We start from the raw sequence: 21,593 nt of genomic DNA on the forward strand, positions 1-21,593 counted from the left end.
TGGGATTTAGCTGTTGTTATCCCAGGCGTACCCTCCCTGCCTGTATCCAAAGCCAAAATGTTTCTTGGATACCCTATTTTTGGACCGTGCTTGGGCTATTCCATGGCACAGGTGAGTCTCCCGCCCCTACTGATGCTGCTTTAATGCATCATCACCAACGGTGCGACCATTAAAATTAACAATTAATTTTCAGTTTATGTGGCTACAAACATACATATATTTCAGTGTGATTGAGTGTGAGTGAAAACAATGTAAATATGGAACAATAATAATTTATATAAAAACAAAATAAAGAAGGCTTGCCAACGGCCAATGCGGTTCTTTATGTGCGCCAACATGCAAGTATGCTTATGGCAAATAAATATGTATATAGATATATGTGTATGTGTATGAGAAAAATATGCGCGGTACAAAAATTTATAGAAAAATGTCTAACCAAATCCTAACGAGAGCTCTCGACGGTCATGGGCGCAATAGAAATATAAGAATACATATAAAACACTGCGCGCTACTGCAATTGGCAATCTTCATACAATATAAGTGTGTATAAGAGTGTGAACTTTTTTTTTTTTGAATTAAATAGAGCGCCAAGCTCTGTTTAGGTGCCACTTTCTGCCTTGTTTTGGTTTTTATTATATCTGTATATATTCTTTCTTTTGTATTATCTTCCTTTTTTTTCTTTTGCAGAAACTTCAATGGGCGGCGTGTGGGACCCTGCAGGCGCAGCCCATACAAACGACACGACGTAAGGCGCGCGGGATCTCTGCCTGATGTCGCTGCTCAACCGCGAACAATAGGCACGGCGCGTGGCCAAGGAACGGACTCACCGGCTTGTCTATCCTCCGCTGCTGATGGCGCAGACGGACGTGTCTGCTGTTGCGTTGTGGTGGCGCCGCTATTGCTGCTGCCACTTCTTGGGTGGGCGCCTTTGCTCCGGCTGCCACTGTCGTTGCTGCTGCTGCCGTTGAAAACGCTGGTGCTGGATCTGCTGCTGTCGTTGAAGACGCTGGTGCTGGATCTGCTGCTGTCGCTGTTGCTCCTGCTACGATGCAGCTCGTGCTGCTACTTATGACGGCCGCTGCAGCTGCTGTGTATGGTTCCACCGCTGTCCGAAAACTTGGCGATATGCCGGAAAATCTTCGAACGGCTTCTGGTTCTTCCTTTCCTTTTTCAGGTTTCAGCACGGCCTCCAGTTCACCAAACGAAAACACTGCCTCGTGGGTCTGCACCGTCGCCCCAAAAACAGGAATGGCGTGTTGCGGCTTGCCTTTTATAGGCCGGATGTCGTATGCCTGCGGATTTTTACGTCCTTGCGCATCCGTTCATCACGGCCTTGACTTTTCCCCACTTTGAGGTGCCATCGGGACACAACCCTGCGCCTGCGTGGCTGCAGTTGCCACCATGGTGCCTCGCTCGGTACCGCTAGATGGCGCTGCAGTACCTTTATAAATTCTTGGCGCCTTCCGTAGCGCTGCCACCTTTTATTCTTCGTGACCAGCCCGATGCAACACCACCGCAAATATCCAAGTGGGCGGACGCTCGTGCCCCGAAGTGATGTTTGCGCGCATCAAACGGCTGGTGTTGTTGGAGTCCTCTGCTTCGAGTCCGGCGTTGCCTCGGATGACTACTACCGCGGCGCCCAACGTAGGCCACACCCACTCTTGATCTTCAGGTGAGTAGCTCTGGCTGCATCCTCCTCCCTATATTCATCCATTCTGCCTTAGGACAGGCGTCACACTCGGATATCCTTTGCGTGGAATACCCCCAGCAAGTTCCCTTGCAAATCTTCCAGCTCGTATGCGTTGGTGCCGATGGATTTCCTTACGCGAGCTTTTAGAAATTTCCGCGCGAATTTCGCATTGAACGCGCGGCTGAAATCACTCAATGCAAAGTTTCGCCGGTATACCTCCTGGCCGGGCGCTAGTCTTAGCCGCCGCGCACGCCGGTTATAGCGAACGCTACTGCGCTCATACGCCGCATGCAATTGTGCCTGGATTTTCTGTTGCAACAGGGATTGCCTGTCTGCTGTACTCAACGCTGCGAATTCGTGCTCGTCTAAGGACCTTAATTTCCTCGCCAATCGGTACTGCGAACCGTGCAACATCATATGTCGGCCGAATAGTGCGAAAAAAGGCGTTACTCCAGTCGCAGAATGCACGCTGTTTCTGATGGCCACTTCAATTTCCGGAAGGTGTAGGTCCCACTCGCGGTGATCCTGCCCCAGATACGCCCGTATCGCGGACAGTATAGCCCGGTTCACCCTTTCGGACGCGTTGCTTTGCGGCGAATACACCGGTGTCCGCAGATGCTTAACACCGTAGCCCTCCATCATGTCTATAAACTGCTTGGACGTGAATTGCTTACCATTATCGGAGTGTATGACTTCTGGAACGCCGAACGTATGGAACACTTCGTTCACCAAGAAGTCGACGACGCTCCGAGTGGTGGCCTCTCGCATCGCCTTCAGGAACGTGAATTTGGTGAAGTGATCTACCACTATGAATATGAAGGCGTGCCCCTTCCTTGATCGCGGATACTTGCCCAAGAAGTCTATGTATAACTTCTGGAACGGCCTCTCCGTGACGACTTCTGCACCAATTCCCACCTGCATCCCGTAATTGGTGGCTTTCGTCTCTTTGCAGACCACGCATTTTCGGACCACTTCAGCAACGTCTTTGGCCATTCCCGGCCAATAAAACTGCCGCCGCAACCAGGACAACGTCTTCAACACTCCTCCATGCGTTGACGCTTCGGTATGGGCCTTCGATATAAGCATGCCGGTTAGCGCACGCGGAACCCACAGTTTCCACACACTGCCTTCGAGCTGATCTTCTAGCCGATTGAAGGATGTCTTTTTGTAGATCACCCCGTTTTCAATTTTTAAATCAGGTAATTTATCTTTTTGACTTTGAATTTCGCTAATCAGCTCCCGATACTCCTCTGATTCGAATTCTGCGGTTTCTATACCCAACAGGTCTCCTGGGAAGAAATCCAACTCCTCTAAAGTTTCGGCTTCGGTGCTTCTGGACAGCATATCCGCCACGATGTTGTCGGAGCCCTTCCGGTGCGTGATTTCAAAGTCGAAGCCCTGGAGCAGCAACGACCAACGAGCCAATCGCCCGGACAAATCCTTCATGGACATCAGCCATTTCAAACTGGCGTGATCGGTTATGACTGTGAATGGCATCATTTCGATGTATGGCCGGAATTTTTGTATCGCCAATACCGCCGCCAAGCACTCCTTCTCGGTCACCGAGTAGTTCACCTGGTGCTTGTTCATCTTGGCAGAAAAGAACGCAATGGGCCTCTCGTTTCCCTGCAAATCCACCTGGAATAATACGGCTCCGACGCCAATATGGGATGCGTCACATTGTACAAAAAATGGGCGTGAAAAATCCGCGTGTACCAGCACTGGCGCAGATGTGAGCGCCTTCTTCAACGCCTCAAATGCTGCAATCGCTTCGCCACCGAGTGAGAACCTACCTCCCGATCGCTTTTTCAAAGCCTCAGTGAGCGGAGCCGCTAAGGTGGCAAAATCTTTAATAAATCGCCTGTACCACCCGGCGGTTCCTAAGAAAGCTCGAACCTCCTTTACGGACCTTGGCACCTGTATGCGCTGTATCGCCTGCACCCGTTCTGGATCTGTTCGAAGCACGCCGCCGCCCACGATAAATCCCAGGTATTTCAACGTTTTAAAGCAAAACTTCGACTTTTGTAACCCTATCGTCAGGTTTGCCTTCTTGAGGCATTCAGCTACTCTCTTCAGGTACTCCAAGTGCGTATCAAAATCAGCCGCGAAGACTACCAAATCGTCTAGATATACTTTAACGTTGGACCTCAGTTCATTCGGTATGACCTTGTCCATCAGCCGGCACAACCTTTGAGCGGCGTTACACAACCCGAAAGGCATCATGCGGAATTGGTACAACGGTCGCCCTGGTACCGTAAACGCAGTGCACCTTCTACTGGACTCCTCCAACTCCACCTGCCAAAACGCAAATTTCAGGTCCACACTGGAAATATAATATGTCTGATCGATTCCAGATAGGATTCCCTCCACGCATGGTAGCGGATAGGCATCTTTGACTGTCAGTTTGTTCAACTTGCGGGCATCGAGGCAAAAGCGGTTCTTGCCCGGCCGTCGCACTATGGTGGTGCGGTTACTCCACGGACTATCGCTTACCTCGATGACGCCAAGCGCCAGCATGCTGTCCACCTCATCCCACACAATCTTCTGCATAGCGGGTGATAGAGGGTAGTGCCTGTCTTTCACTGGCTCTGCTCCGCTGACCAATTCAATTCGGTGAGTCTCCAAAGTAGTCTTGCCTAATCCCGCTTCTTCGAAGGTTAAAAATTCTTTTTTTACTTGTTCCAATTGCAGCTTTTGTTGTTCATTCAATTTCCACATATCTGGTTCAGGCCTTACTTCATCCTGGTCCGCATAATGCGCCACTCTATCAGCTAGCAATTCATCGAGGACAAGTCTTTTAACGGCTGGCTTTTCTGGAGGAATTAATAGTGGTGCCAAGTTAAACAGCCGCCAAAAGTCGATACCGAAATACGCGTTCTGTTCGAGTGATGGGCATACGTAAAATTCCACTTCTTTGGCCTCTTCTCGATACACCACTGGTAAACGCACTCGTCCAATTACGGCTCTGTCTTCACCGCCTGCTGTTTTAATTATCGAAATGTAATTTCTGGGCACCATGCCAATCTCTTTCAGCAGTTCCAGACTGCCCTTGCCTAGCACGCTTACCGAGGCCCCGGTATCCAGCAAACCGCGTAGCACATGGCCTCGTACCAGTACTTCGGCAAAAATCCTCGGATCTGCTGCTCCTTCGCGTCGCACTGCCTCGGCTACCAGCTTCTTCGTCTGCCTTCTCCCTCGGAATCGTGCTCGGGCCTTTTTAACTTTGGCTGTCACCATCCTCATCCCATCTAACTGATGTTGGGCAAAAATTCTATTACGCGCCTCCAGATATGCCCGCATCTTTTCCTCGTACGGTAAAAATTTCAACTTATTACTATATGGGGTATTTTTCTTATGAAATTCTTCTTTCAGGACCGCTCCGCTGTCATCCTGGTGGGCACCTGTGTCGAGCGCGATTCGCCCACTTGCTCCGCACTCCGACGGCCGTTTCCCGTGCAATCGGGACAGGTTGGACTATAGGTGTCGGGCCTGCCACACCTATAACAGAAGACGCGCCTTTCCGGTGACATGCAGTCGCGGAAACTATGGCCGGCTTGTCTGCAGTTCCAGCAAACTAACGCCCGTTGCGGACGCCTTGCCAAACGCGCCTCTTCAACTACGCCGAAATCCGCCGACTCCTCGCCGTTAGTGTCGTCGACCAACTCCTCCACTGCCGGTGGACGGTTTCCGCCACTAAAACGTGTGCCGCTGCGAGTTGGGAACACGCCTTCCCGCCGCTGGACCATAGCTTCCACCTCTACGCATTCGTCACGTAAGTGGTCTACCGTGTACACGCGCATCGCATACACATAACGAGCTAGTTCTATTTTTAATCCTTTTTTTATATATTTCATCATCTCGTTTTCAGATGGTGCTGTGTGGAGACGCGACGCCAGTTTCCTCATGGCATGGAAGTACTCCTCAACGCTTTCGCTTGCCTTCTGCCGTCTTTCGCGCAATTGACGCATGCGCTCGAATTCATCGGCGGCGCCTTTAAAACGGGACAGCATGCTCCGTTTTAGTTCTGGCCAGCTGTCTGCCCGGTGGTCCCTGACGTACTGCCAGTACCACTCGCGAGCGTGCCCAGTTACTAACAGATGGAAACTGTTTAATACTTCGGACCATGCGCAGCGACACTGCCTCTGAAGGAACTCGACCTGGAAAACGAAGTCTTCAACAGCCATTTTTTCCTTATCGCCGCTGAAAACGATGTCCCACTTTTCGACGCGGCACCATCCGGATCTGCCATTCGCCGCTACATACGGAGGAGGCGGGTCCAGCTGACCACTCCCATCGTAACGCCTGTTGCCTCTTCGACGGGCCGACTGTGCTGCGGGATTTTGCCAATTTCGAGCTGTGTTGCTGCTATTGCCAGCTCCACTGGAGGAATTAGCTGCCGCTGGCCTTGCTACTGGATGCGAAGTTCCTCTTGCTGGTGTTAGAGGTTCAGCCTGGTATTGATGCGGCCGTTTTGGCACCGCACCCCGATTCTGGCTGACTGGCGGTTGCCATGCTCCATTTGCAGCTGAATCGCCGCTATTCGCTCGCGGTTGCAAAACTTCTTTCAACGCGCCCATCAAGTCTTGAAACCCCATTCGGATTTCCTCCTGCAACACTTTGTTGATACCCTCTTTTTGCGATTGGCGGTATGTTTCGTTCGCCTGGGCCACTGCTGCTTCTACCACCGACGCGACTACTGGCTCGGCGTCCCAGTGTACTGCTGGTGCTATGGACGGCCTCGGAGGAGTGTGCATGAGGCCACCGGTGGAAAAACCTACGGCTCCTTCTAGGTGTTCCTCCAGCACTGGATCATCATTTCTGGCAGTTCTCGACCTTGTGTTATACGCCCGCGCAGAATCCTTCTCCATTTCAATCCAAAAAAAATACGCTCTGTTTTTTTTATAATATTTATTTATATTTTGGATTATGAATTTGTTCAGCTTTCAAGCAGGCCCCGAAGAAAAAATCGTATTAATTGGATAATTGTATATATGTATGTATTCCAAACAATGAAAATGTTTGCAAACGCCCAAAACAACAAAAACAAATGGGCAAGAAAATATATGTACGCTGAATATGTATGATGGATAAATAAATAAATAAATAGGTACAACAATAAATAGATAAATATGTGAATTGGAATAAATAAATATGAATATAGTAGTAAAAATAAAAAAAACAAATCTTTAAATAAATTCACGTCCAACTTTGCACGGAAACCAAAAAAAAATATATATACGCTCAACCACAAGACAAATGTAACATATGTATATGCACCAAACGTAACCAAACAGACTTAATAAAATGTAAGCAATAAACAAACAAATTTTCTTTTAAACTTCTGTATATAGGGGCTGAGACTCACACTCCGCCGGAACCCAAACACGGCTCCTCTAATATCTACGCCTGTTACAGCTGCCCTACGCCACAATCCTGCTATATTTGTTCGCTGCTACATTTATCGCCTTGACGGCGATGAACGACAGCCAACAAATTAAATGGTTGCTTCTTGACACCCAATTCTGTTTTGTGCACCATCTGCTCTGGCTCACCGTGCGTAGCGGTGCATCGCAGGCGACTTTCCTAGTCATCCTGGGCCACCGGTACTCTACGTCCACCAGGCAAACACGATGACACCACGGCGACCGTGCACAAACGAATTGACGCAAGAATTACAACAAAGAACACTGAAACGAAATAACAAAACAAACGCGCATTGGAATCCCCCCATAGTACCCATTGCCTAGCGTCGTTCCAAATGGCAGTCGCAAACGAAGGGCTCCTACTCGCACCTTCGTGACTTACTGTCCATGTCACACACGCTTGCAGTTGGTGCTATAAGGGATTCCGTCCCTACCATACCGATCGTCGGCCCCTAGCCATCGGCTTAATTTATTTTTTTCCTATCTAAATTCTCAGCCTGCGTACGGCGGCTGCCTAGACTCCTCCCCAAACGTGGTACAGGGCCCTAAACAACTCCACCTACTCCTTGGCATTAAAAATTCAAACATCCAAAATTGGGCGCCATATTGTTACGACTACGCTTTTCCTCTTGGGCAACGCCGGCTGGCTCATCGGAATTCTCCTTGGGTGTGTGGTTCCAACCCTATGCCCGCGTGAGTCGTACAATAACCGATAACACGGTTCCTCCATCGATAAACAAAATGCCATCACTACAATAAATTCGACGCGCAATATACAAAACCGAATTCAAAACGTAAACAAACCAAAAAAACTAACATAAACTAAAAGAAACGTACTGCGACAAGAAAACAAATAAACGGATAACTCCCTCAAGCCATCCGTACGAATACGGGTGACTGTAAAAGGAGATAATATACGTGCGGACGGACAGGGATTGGAGGCATCGGACAACTGTATGGGATTTAGCTGTTGTTATCCCAGGCGTACCCTCCCTGCCTGTATTCAAAGCCAAAATGTTTCTTGGATACCCTATTTTTGGACCGTGCTTGGGCTATTCCATGGCACAGGTGAGTCTCCCGCCCCTACTGATGCTGCTTTAATGCATCATCACCAACGGTGCGACCATTAAAATTAACAATTAATTTTCAGTTTATGTGGCTACAAACATACATATATTTCAGTGTGATTGAGTGTGAGTGAAAACAATGTAAATATGGAACAATAATAATTTATATAAAAACAAAATAAAGAAGGCTTGCCAACGGCCAATGCGGTTCTTTATGTGCGCCAACATGCAAGTATGCTTATGGCAAATAAATATGTATATAGATATATGTGTATGTGTATGAGAAAAATATGCGCGGTACAAAAATTTATAGAAAAATGTCTAACCAAATCCTAACGAGAGCTCTCGACGGTCATGGGCGCAATAGAAATATAAGAATACATATAAAACACTGCGCGCTACTGCAATTGGCAATCTTCATACAATATAAGTGTGTATAAGAGTGTGAACTTTTTTTTTTTTGAATTAAATAGAGCGCCAAGCTCTGTTTAGGTGCCACTTTCTGCCTTGTTTTGGTTTTTATTATATCTGTATATATTCTTTCTTTTGTATTATCTTCCTTTTTTTCTTTTGCAGAAACTTCAATGGGCGGCGTGTGGGACCCTGCAGGCGCAGCCCATACAAACGACACGACGTAAGGCGCGCGGGATCTCTGCCTGATGTCGCTGCTCAACCGCGAACAATAGGCACGGCGCGTGGCCAAGGAACGGACTCACCGGCTTGTCTATCCTCCGCTGCTGATGGCGCAGACGGACGTGTCTGCTGTTGCGTTGTGGTGGCGCCGCTATTGCTGCTGCCACTTCTTGGGTGGGCGCCTTTGCTCCGGCTGCCACTGTCGTTGCTGCTGCTGCTGCCGTTGAAAACGCTGGTGCTGGATCTGCTGCTGTCGTTGAAGACGCTGGTGCTGGATCTGCTGCTGTCGCTGTTGCTCCTGCTACGATGCAGCTCGTGCTGCTACTTATGACGGCCGCTGCAGCTGCTGTGTATGGTTCCACCGCTGTCCGAAAACTTGGCGATATGCCGGAAAATCTTCGAACGGCTTCTGGTTCTTCCTTTCCTTTTTCAGGTTTCAGCACGGCCTCCAGTTCACCAAACGAAAACACTGCCTCGTGGGTCTGCACCGTCGCCCCAAAAACAGGAATGGCGTGTTGCGGCTTGCCTTTTATAGGCCGGATGTCGTATGCCTGCGGATTTTTACGTCCTTGCGCATCCGTTCATCACGGCCTTGACGTTTCCCCACTTTGAGGTGCCATCGGGACACAACCCTGCGCCTGCGTGGCTGCAGTTGCCACCATGGTGCCTCGCTCGGTACCGCTAGATGGCGCTGCAGTACCTTTATAAATTCTTGGCGCCTTCCGTAGCGCTGCCACCTTTTATTCTTCGTGACCAGCCCGATGCAACAAATATAATATATAAAGGTATGTGTGTATATATCAATACCATCTGTTTCAATTTGAATTGGAACGTGTCCTTTGAAATAGGAAGATGCAGCTCTTGTGCAACAGATTTCTTTTATTTGCGGATTTATTGTAGAAAGTGGGTTGCTGTTGTTGTTGTCCTTTGTTATCAAGACCCGATGCCCAGGTAGAAATCCACAGCTGGCAGCTGTTTATTGGCTTTTATTTGTGCCTTATATCCGCTGTCCAAATGTCCTGCGTGCGGATGTCAATACATAAATTGTGTTTGTTTGTTTCTTGTTTGTTGTTGCTGTGTTATCTACTTTGTTCTGTCCTGTTGTAAAATGTGCGTGGAGGTGGAAAGTTGCGGCAAACTTCTTCAGAGTTTATTTGGATTTTAAGATCAGTTGAAAATTAACTGCTCCAAACGGCCAAAAATCAATATATTAATATAGGCTAAGGATATAGGATAAGCATGGGAGCAAACTTACCAAATGTGGAAAGGAAACTGCGATCAAAACATTACGTAAACAGCAGAACATCTTATAGCCTTCCATGAATAATGTCTTCAATGTTACATGAAATGATATCTAATATTGTTAAATTCAATGTATTTGATTATTCATTGCTCCTGGTTATTCCAGAAGAACAGGAAATTTGCAAGTTGCTTTATAAACGTAGATACAAGTGTCACTTACACCATAACCAAAGTGCATTAGTGTGTTTCCCAAAGTTATATAGAAAGTTATAATTGTCTGACATCTGAAACCACTAGTCACTTTGCTGAAGTATATAGAAGAAAGAAGCGCAGTAAGACTCCAGAATTTGGGTAAATTACCGGGCTGTCTGACAAACTAGTTACTTATTTCACAAATTGCTTTCATAAGGTGGCCCAGAACAAAATTGTGTATCATAATCAGTTATCCGAATTAGCCAATATTAGTGGCCTGTCCAGGCAACCACCCATCAATATGGGCATATTGTAAAAATTTAACGGCGATCAGTTCGATTGTTTTGAAGCCCATAAAGAACAAACAGTCAGGTAGGAACTTGTGCCTCGAAATGCCTTCGGTTAAGCGCTTCCCATGAGAATCGCGGAGGAGGGCAGTACTTTAATTAATTTTTTTTAAGCTGTGGTTAAGTGCTTCATATGAGAAGGGCGGAGGAGCGTGGCTTATGATTTAATTTATATGAATAAATATAATTAAATCATCAATGAATCCTATAAACAGACAGTCAGGTAGAGAATGGTGCCTCAAAGTGTCTTTGGTTACCTGCTCCCCAAGATAATCACGGAGGAGGGCAGTATTTCAGTTCATTACCAGTTATAGCTGCTAGAAATGGCTTCGGTTAAGTGCTTCGTATGAAAAGTGCGGAGGAGGGCGCTGAATATAATTATGTTAATTAAGTACAAGTAAATCAGCTATAAACGCTTGAAGGGGCTTGTTTCAAAAAAAGCATATACTTACAATTAATTGTGAATTACACTTAGTGAAAAATGATTGAAAATTGAGTGATTCAAAATTAAAGTTAGCAAATTATTTAATTTTAATATGGTTATTATTAAAGTGACTAAAATTAAAACAATTGGACTGATATAAGTACATATTTCCTATATCGCATGACCATCAAATGCACAAAATGTAATTGAATTCTCCTAGCATGTGTAACAGCTTTTCAAAGTTGTGCAACAATACCTGATCAATGCTAGAAAACTTCCTACTTCACTTCTCACCACAGATTATTATACTGGACCGAGTTGTCAAATTATTTTTTCATAAGCATCGAATTGTTTGAATGCTTGTATTCATATTAATGCATCTCTTAAATTTGTGAAGATAATTTTCACTTTTGGATGACAACATTCGCGTGTCATGCCCTCTATGTCAAAGGCTAGAGCTAACACTTTCATTTGGTTACGAAATTAAACAACAGCTGACCACAATTCATCTGCATTGCACAGTCAACTTGGAGACATGATTTATATACAATATGTGCATGTATTTTCGAGGGCAACATATGCAAAAGGAAAACTTTTATTGTTGCTTAACGAATGAAATGATAAAAACATATAAAAAGGGTTGATGCTGCAGCTTCCCAGTTAGAGGAAATCAAATCAGGCAGGCAGGCACACAGGCAACCAGGCGACCCAATTCAATTAACAGGATGCTGACAATTGTCGATGCTGCCACCAATTTGGTTGCCCACCAAACCAACCCGCACCTTCAACATTGTTTATGCGAGTCACTGATTCGGATTCTGATTTTTATTTCATTTAACCTCAGATGTTGTTGTTGGTGTCGCTGCTTGTTTCGTGTCAACTGCATTCAAATTTTTATTATTGAAATTTATGAGCGCAAAAGTGATTTTCTACATAGTTTTTCCACCAACTCGACCGCACTTTATCGACCCCCCCTTGTTTTTTTCGCTCCTGCTGCTGTTGTTGCTGCTGCTGGTGGCTGGCATTGTTGTTGTTGGTGGTAGAAATGGAAAACAAGCGAGCGTCCCTGACTCTGTAATTGGCAATTGTTTTTCTATTTTTTTTTTTTCTTTTTTCTATTTTCGTGCACCTTTTGCTGCCAGTTGTTGGTGCTAAAATATATTTGCTGCTTTGCTTGGCTCTTTTTTTTGCGACATGTGCGGTTCATTTGCATGACTTGTTGTTGTTACTGTGGTTGTCATGGATAAAGCAACTAAAGAGTTGTCTGCTCTCTACTTCTACTACTATCTAATTTCCTCTTATCGACTGGAGATTTAAAGGCTGCAATATTTTCCATTTTCACGACTGCTACCAATCAGTAAATTATTGATGTTTAAAAGGTGGCTTTATGTTGGAAAATATTTTAGAATTGCGTTTTTCTTAACCCTTTTATGGCCTACTTTTTAAACCTTTCAGTGACGGGAGACACAGAATATTGTATTATTTATGATTATTGTAATTTCTCAATTGAAAACTTCATTATTTTCAAGTTTGTATATTTATATTTAGTCATACATTTTGTTTAAACTTTACGTTCACATATGAAAAGTATAGGGGTTGTGTATTTTTCAAGGTAGTTAGGAGGGAATACTTGTACTATATATCTCTAAATGAGTTCCCGGCTTCGCCCATGATTGCGGTTATTGTTGCATTCTGCACAAGTTTCGACACATTTCGGCATGTAATTCGATTTTCGCACTTAGCGCCTTGAATTGCATTTGAATGTTGTCCTTAAATCGATTTGCTGTTAAATCGAAAGGCTTTTAAACTCAAAATGTTGAACATAATTGCACAATGAGTGCACTTCACTCCGCTTCCCTCCTCTCCTCTACCATCCCCTCCTGTCCACAACCTCACTCTCACTCTCAACCCAGCCATCAGCTATCAGGCATCACCCATCACTATTCTGTATATTAATCTGCATATGTGCGGTTGCAGTGGCAGTTGCCGTTGCCGTTGCTGTGCGACATGTGCCTGCCATGTCCTGTCTCTGCATCCTTCCACAAGAGCATGTGCGTAGTGAGTATGTGTGGCATGAACGCAATCAGTGCTTAATGATCCATACTGCAATTGGATTAGTGCGTGCCTGCCAGCCAAACAAACTCACACACACACACACACACACACACACACACGCTTACCAGCAGGAACAGGAGCAGCCTTGAATGAGTTGAGTTGTTGGCTGAATCGTACTATGACTTGCTCCGACTATCTCACTGGCTATTAGCATTTGAAAGGGATGCCGAAGCTTAAGCCTTAACAACAAAATCGATTAAAAATTAAAAAACATGTGTAATTTTTCAATAACGTTCACAAGCTGTGGCAGGTTTGTCCTTCCGCCTAATCGTAAACAGCTTTGGGAGGGTAATGAGCAGGCAATCATTTAAATATTCAAAATTGAATAAAGAAAACTTCAACTTAATAGCAGTGAGGCAGAGATTCAATTATTGAAGTGAAAGTAAGCCCACAAATATGTAATTAAATTGAAGTATGTAAATGGAAAGCATAAGCTTCTGTTTAATTTTATGGAAAGTTCTGCCAGGTCGACTCTTGAAAGCTATATAGTCCTTCAACTAGAACAATCTTTGTTGCACTTATGACTTGGAAAAACTTTACATTATAGTCAGGTACATAGTTTGTGTAATCCAATAATTATTATAAAAGCAACTGTATTTGGATAATGATTTATAAAGGTTTTCAGGGGCAGGTTCTATAGCAACCCTTTCTTAGCGAACTCACTGAGTTACCAAAAAACGAAGATAGCGAATTAAAATTATAGAGATGTTATGACATCATAAGAGGCCTTTAAGGCCTGAACAGCTTTGTTTGACATAACTTCTATTGGGATTATGTTGATTATGTTTTAATCTTTTAGGTTGGATAATTGATTATTCTTTTTATTTATTTATCCTTGGAAACATCGACCTTTGATAATGGTAAGATGGTCTAATTTTTGTATCTTACATCTTCTATAACATCTTTCTTAAATACAATTTTAATGACGAAGTAATTTTGTAAGCGCCAATTAAGAGTCATTTATTAAGAAACAATTTCGATTATACATTTTAAATATATAGAACAGTACATACATACATATTGGCAAATAATATGTACATATCTGTTATAGACAGGTAGCCAGTCGAATACCCACAGCCCACATAATCATAATTCAGAGGGGCATTAACGATGCCCATAAAACGCATTACATTTTTTTATACTATGTATATGCATAGAAAATGTAGCCCTCATTGCCACCCCAGAGGCCGGGAAGTGACAATAAAGCGCTTATTATTTTTGCATAAAAAACCACCCAAAAACCAAACAAATTAATCAAATATGCAAATAAGCAGATGAACAGATGAGCGCAAAGGCCACAGCCACCACATAACAATGTCAAGTGCTTCATAATTTTTTCCCTCTCGCGCCCCTAACATTTTCACGCATCATCGATCAGAAATTGGCAATCCATAAAAAAGGTGCATAAAAAATATATTAATGCGAAAATGGTGCTCCCCTCCCCATACCGCCACTTAAAATGCCGTCTGTTGGTAATGAAAAGGCAAACAGGACTCGAGACTCAACTCGACTCGATCAGCCAAACAAATCGTAAAGAAACGCAAATTGCGAATTGAATCGAATTGAACAAATGGGCGCGAAATATCAAAATCCCATTAAAAGGCAAATACAATAGCCAAGAAATTTGCATACCCATATGGAAAAAAAATTGAGTAATTGGCGAAAAATATGCAAATGAGGCTGAGGCATGAAATTGGAAATGCTATATAATTGCAGTAACTATTACCTTTCATTGTTATTATTGTTTTTTTAGTATTCTTCCCTCACAGCAGTTGAAAGTTGAATGTCCTTTTGGTGCTGACGTGACGTGACGGCTTGTGGTTGATTTTAGAACCCCAACAACAACTGCCAAAGGACACGAAAGTGCAACCAAAATCAATTTGCATATGAGAAGAGGGCGGCTGGGCGTTGCTGGGCGTGGTCGCCAACAGCAACAATGACAAATTTTAGGGCACTATGCCAGAAAAATGCACAATTTTGCGTGTCAGTGGAGTTTTGTTGGGTGGGCGGAGGGAGGGGGACATGCTTTACTGAGAACTTGCATAAATGTTTCAGTAACTTGGAAAATAAAAGCATTTCTTTTAACAGCGATCGAAAGAGAAACAGATTTGAAAGCTTTTTTTGAGTATGGAATAGATTATAGTATTTCTGGAGTATAATATACATTATATCATTAGATGTATAGATAGTTTCTAGAAGCTAATAACTCTGTTCTAATAAAAGCTTTATAACTTATTTGGTTTGAATTCAGGAATATGTAAATTATTATTAAAGGCTGACTACCTGCTAAGCATTTCCTTTATCAGCGATCGAAAGAGAAACAGATTTGAAAGCTTTTTTTGAGTATGGAATAGATTACAGTATTTCTGGAGTATAATATACATTATATCATTAGATGTATAGATAGTTTCTAGAAGCTAATAACTCTGTTCTAATAAAAGATTTATGACTTATTTGGTTTGAATTCAGGAATATGTAAATTATTATTAAAGGCAAACTACCTGCTTAAAGATGCAGCTTAATCTAGATCTTTACTTATAAATTTGATATTAATTATTATTCAAGAAACTCATTTTTACTTTAAGCATATATCTATCAATTCCTCTATTTTTTAGAACATTGTTTTAAATATGGTGTGTACATACGGTTGATAACCGAATCTTTTCTCCAGTAAAAAAGATTCTTTACTTATAACTCTAATATTCATTATTAATCAAGCAACTCATTTTTACTTTAAGCATATATCTATCAATTCCTCTATGTATTAGAAAATTGTTTTAAATATGTTGTGTATATACGGTTGATAACCGAATCTTTTCTCAAGCAAAAAAGATTCCTCCATTCGACGAGATCGCTTAATTTGTTAAAAACTGTTTTACTTTTCAATAATACTGTAGCTAATTTTGGAGTTAATCTAAAAACCGGAAACCTTTTTTTTGCGTTACTTCACGCTTAAAAACCTTTGAAAATGTGATGCTTTTCAGCGAAAACTTTTGATTGATTTGCTGCTCCCTCTAACCCTCACATTGTTCGCGCACATGTTAGCTTTCCTCTACAAAAAAAAAAAACACAATATTTTTCAAAACGTACACATTTGTAGCGGACTGTTAAGTTTTAGAAAATGGCCATTGATACCATTGGCTAGATGTTGGTCAATTGTTGGGAGCAATTCATAAAAATGTTCACAGCCACAAATCGAGGGCCTCAATCAATTGGCGGTGGGCCGCGAACAAATCGATTTTCGGTTATTACCCGTCACACAGTCATTAAAAATTTTGACACATTTTGACAATTTATTGATGTTTCGAAGCGCCTCACCATTGACAAACCAAATAAAAAATCAAAAACGTTTCAGCTGCAAACGTTCTGACCTGCACACGAGCATTGCCAAAAAAAAGTGGACAAATGTTTGCCCGACTGGATTTTTGAAGTGGCTGACAATTTGCGCCCCCTCCCCAGATGGCAAGGGATGGCGTGGCGTGGCGTGGCGTGTTAATTTGATTAATTGAAAAGCAGGCGACCTTTTTTATGTTGCCACATCGAGGGTTGTTTTCCGGCCCATGGCGTGATTTAACGATCGTTTGCGATACCACTGGCCGATGTTCGCTTCAAGTAGCTCTCTATTGTGCTTACTATATATTAGCAGGTTTGGCCAACCCCCCGACACAGCCCTTATCTGCGACCGTTTTTTCTACGGCGAGTGCCTTCAAAATTTAAATATCGCATTACACACAGACACTTGATTTTAAAACTGCATTCAAATGTTTCACTTGTCCGACATGGCAATGGACATGGAAATCATCGGGTGGGGTTGTGGTTGTGGTTGGATTGTGGACGTGGGTTGTGGTCTCTGGACAATTTCCTAACATGTGTTTTTTAGTATAAAATTTAAATCTGTCTATCTCACTGCGTCTGTTGCCGATTATGCGATAAAATTGGACAGACGACTGTTGGGACTTTCACTTGTTTTGGACAGTTGTGTAATTGTTTTCCTCTCGCAGTGCCCTTCAATTGTTTTCAGTTTAAATTTCTGCACCACATTGGATTCGATATGTGTTTTCTTTTACAAACTAAGGCACTGGAGTGAGGATTCGTGCATTGGGTTAATAGTTGGGTTGATAAGCATCAGTATCAGCAAGATTATTCGGTATTCTGTTACCATTTTCTAGTTTATCGAATGGTCGTTTTAGTAAAGAACTTTTAAGTTTAGTGACTTCGTATTTAATTGTTTCCTTTCGATTGAAAGTTTTGGACACCTTACAAGCCTACTTTAGTTAGAAAAGGAGACACTCTTCAAGCATATATCTATTACCGTTTTTTAGTTCATCGAATGGGCGTCTCAGTAAAAAACTTTTAAGTTTAGTGACTTCGTATTTAATTGTTTCCTTTCGATTGAAAGTTTTGGAGAACTTACAAGCCTGCTTAAGGTGGAAAAGGAGACACTCTTTACTGTCTTATTTTATATTTTCTTTTTTAAGTAATAATCGTATTGTTATCTTTTAAGTACAGTTTCAGTTCATCGTAACTTGTATGCGACTCTACTCGCTATAAAAACATTCAACCAATTTTCTTTATAATTAAATGAGCGTAGCCGTTTTACCCTCAGGCTTCAGTAGTTTTGATAGATATAGTAAATTAGTATTTTTTCAATATTTTTACAATCATAATTGAATACTTCTTGCCGGCAAGCACACACACTTTCGTACAACACCTCAAGAACTAACTAACACTTAACAGTCTGAATATTTTGTCAGTTTTACTTTCACGTATATATCCACAACACATTGATGAAATAATACGAACAAATTTCTGAAAAAAAAAACTAAATTCGCAATTAAAGTAGCCAAACGATAAATAATTGAGATAAAAACTATCCTATGTTTTAAGTTAGACCAAATAACAGATACATGTGCAATTGGATTAAAATTGGTTCAGTAGTTTCGGAGTTTATCAATGAATTTTATATCTATACTAAAGAAAGATTTGATTGTTTGTTGTTTATTTAAATTCAAAAGGCTCCGAAACTACTGGACCGTTCATATAGTATATAGATAGATAAATAAAATTTTTTGACATTTTCAAACCCATTTTTTTTTAAGATTCTTGCTTTAAACAAATAGCAAATGCCCTCAAAACTTTCACACCTGTGCCAACCGTAGAGCGTTTCAAAACATTCTCCCAGATCCTGCCCATAGATGGATAGGTGGTTGCTGCTAAAAATTCATAAACGGCTTTGAACAACTACAAAAAGCAATGAGAAGCTACACCAGTGTTGTGGGTTAACCCTTTGCCTTAATTGCGCGGGCATATCATTAAAATCGTATATAGATCGGACTATAAAAAAACGACAATGACGGCGAGGCAAGTCAATGGTTGTATAACATGCATAAATTATCGTAACTGCCACAGTTGCACATATTTCACTTCATTAAGAGAAGGGAGAAGTTACCCTTAACCCTTTGCTATCACTGGACAAGAGCATATGCAAATAATGCCGCATCATTAGTGCGTGTGGCAGTGGCAACAACAATCAGTGCATACAACCGAGTGCCAAAAAGGGTTGAGCTGTGTTCAAAACGGTGGGGCACGTGTCCGTGAGACTGGTTGGCTGGCTGGGAACATAACAGTCTGGGCTGAACCTGCAACTTTGTTCATGTCAGGGTCATGGGCTTTGGTTCTTGGTCGCAATTTATTTGCATATGTTGTCGTTCTCAGTGATTTATGTGCTACGGTTTGGAAAATTTGGGACATCTGAACCTGAAATATGCGACTCAGATTTAATTAGAACATGTTTTAAAACGTATCATATACAACTAACTTTTAAAATACTAACTCAATACTCGCACGCTTTTTTTGAATTATATTTAAATCAATAATTAGCTTAACTTATCTGCCTTTTCGAGCTAATCTTGCAATCGTGCTGTTCACTCAGCCCCTTTGTGGCATATCATAAGCCCCAACACTTCCTTAATAGCACCCATCTAATAATGCTTCCTTCCACTACTTTCAACATTTTTCCCACACACAGCAACGAACGGCAAATTAAGAAACAACAAATTTGACCTTGTTAAGGTAAAAAAGCGCAAAAACTGCAGAAAAAGCGAATATCTTCTGAGGGACTGCGATATTCTCAGCATTGTTTCATGGCTCCTCCGCGCACAGTTGAGCGTCGACCAGCCAGCTACCTTCCTCAGTTACCTCAGATTCGAGGTGACGGGAGGGAAGCCGCGTTAGCAGATGCGAACCAGAATGAGGCGAGCTTAATCCACTCATAAGTCACGCCGTCGTGTTCCACCAATATATATTTATATATATACAAGTTTGTGTGTATGGCAGTGCTGCTCAAATCCCAGAATCCACTTTTAGTAAAATGCTAAAAGTGAACCTTACTTATTAGTTATAGTTTTGTTAACTTAGAGTTGGATGTTGGACAAGTTGTTCATTATAAATAATATACTTGTAGGTATTAAAAGATATTCTACCCTATAGAGAGTCATACCAAACTGAAATTGAAATTAAGTTCGGTAGTTATTGAGAGATAAACAATTCTATATTTGGTTGAAAAAGTCGAGCCAATCGAAACAGAGTTTCTTAGAATAGTTATTGTCTATGAAAAGTACTATTAGAGACTACTTAGAGTTGGATGTTGGAGAAATATCTTAATAGTTGAAATATCACATGAAAAGTAAAATAAAATTCAAGTCGAAAAACAACTTAATTTTAATAATAAAACGCTGTTTTTTGAAAGTTTTTTTTATGCAATCACTGGCCATTCGGCGCTTTTCTCACATCATGACACCATCTACAGCCGACCACAACAATAACAACAAGATTGAAATTGAAAAAAGATCTTTCAAGCATTGCCGCTGGAGCTGACGCCGGCGAAGCTGCCGCTGCGAAGTGCAAAATGCCCGCCCGCCTGCAATGCAAAGAAACGAAAACGTACAACAACAATAACAGCGTGAGTGTTGAAAAAAGAACAGCAGCAGCAGCCGCAGCCGTAATAACAACAACAACAACAACAAAGTAAAGGGACTTCAACTACAAGAGCACGACAACGCCAACAACAACAACGTCGACGACGACGATCGATGAGGTTCCAGGTTCAGGTTCAAAGCATATGCATACAACTGCGATGATGCGACGATGTGATTGAAACAAAACATCTTATTATTACCTACAAACGACCGAACGAGCGACCGGCCGACCAGCCAGCAACCGACTGCAGACCGACCCCGTGCGACCTCGTGTGTGTGTGTATGTGTATGGAGGGCAGCGACGACTGGACGTTTGGACATGGACTTGGACGAGTGAACGACTGGGCCCACTCGCTCGACGACGCGACGGCACAAAAAGAGCGAGCAAAAATAATTCCCACGCTCAGACTCTGCCTTTTGTCGTTGTCGTCGTCGACATCGTCATCATCATTCCATATAAGGTGCATTCTGTGCAACGTCCTTAACGCCTGTCCGCCCCCCGCACATTGCTCCCCGCCTTCGTCAAAGATTGTGCGAAATTTTTTGCCATATTTTGTTTTTGCTTTTTTTTTATTATTCATGCTAAACGCCTCCCAAAATCAAAACTGTGGGCAGGGCATGCACTTTTGTGATTGATTTCACTCTCTGGTCGCTCGGTCGGTATAATTTTTGTGACTTTCACAGCTCATTGATCTAAAAAAACAAAAACAACACTAAATTGGTTCACTGGTAAGCAGAGAGGGGAGAGCGTACTGAAGGGCTAGTTAAAGTTGAGGTTGACAATCGATAGGTAAAAAAGTATCAAGTGGTTGGCCGCCTATAATTATCATTTTTAATGTTGCATAAAATTGGGTTCAAGATTTTTAGTTATTATTATTTATTGTTAGGGTTAGTCATGTTTTCGAAAATTATAAAAGATTATAAAGTTCCCCGTATATGGATATATTTTTTAGATACATTAAATGGCATTTAACATACGTGTATATAAAAAAAATTTATAGCGATAACATTTATCTATTGTATATCAACAGTTATTTATTTGCATTAAACAATTTAATTTGTCTCTTATAAAAGAACAGCTTTTTATAAACTGCATTAAGATATGAATATAGAAATACCTCAATAGAATTTGAAAATTTAAGAAACATTTACATTATTATAGCTGTTAGAAATCGATATGATAATAGACGGAAAACTTTAAGCTAAATTTGAAGTTAAACTGTTTTTCTCTTACTCGCTTGCCGACGTCTCTTCTCCACAATACAGTTAAGTTTATAATCTAGTGTTTGGTGTCGTCTCCTCTTTACACGCAATTAGTAGTTTCAATTTTTAGAAATCTCCTCATTTCGAATACCCCTTTGCTTACATATGGAGTAAAAACAATTTTAAAGATTCATCCGGTGCTGAGACTTTTTGAGTTTCCAATGAAAGCTGACACTGATTGTCGGACGCATCCAAGCAGATGCATGAGAGCCTGAGAGAG

The 21,593-nt window shown here is 42.3% G+C and overlaps 1 protein-coding gene across 1 annotated transcript; it reads left to right on the forward strand.

The window, feature by feature from the left end:
* Nucleotides 1–1,283: 1,283 nt before the first annotated feature.
* LOC115625849 lies at nucleotides 1,284–2,181 on the forward strand. The gene is made up of 2 exons (XM_030521054.1): nucleotides 1,284–1,672; nucleotides 1,730–2,181. The coding sequence occupies exons 1-2, from the start codon at nucleotides 1,503–1,505 to the stop codon at nucleotides 1,950–1,952; spliced, it is 393 nt and encodes a 130-aa protein (XP_030376914.1). The 5' UTR covers nucleotides 1,284–1,502; the 3' UTR covers nucleotides 1,953–2,181.
* The last annotated feature ends 19,412 nt before the right edge of the window (nucleotides 2,182–21,593 follow it).

The sequence above is a fragment of the Scaptodrosophila lebanonensis genome, unplaced genomic scaffold, assembly GCF_003285725.1.
Source record: "Scaptodrosophila lebanonensis strain 11010-0011.00,11010-0021.00 unplaced genomic scaffold, SlebRS2 tig00000080-arrow-pilon, whole genome shotgun sequence".
Lineage (NCBI taxonomy): Eukaryota > Metazoa > Arthropoda > Insecta > Diptera > Drosophilidae > Scaptodrosophila > Scaptodrosophila lebanonensis.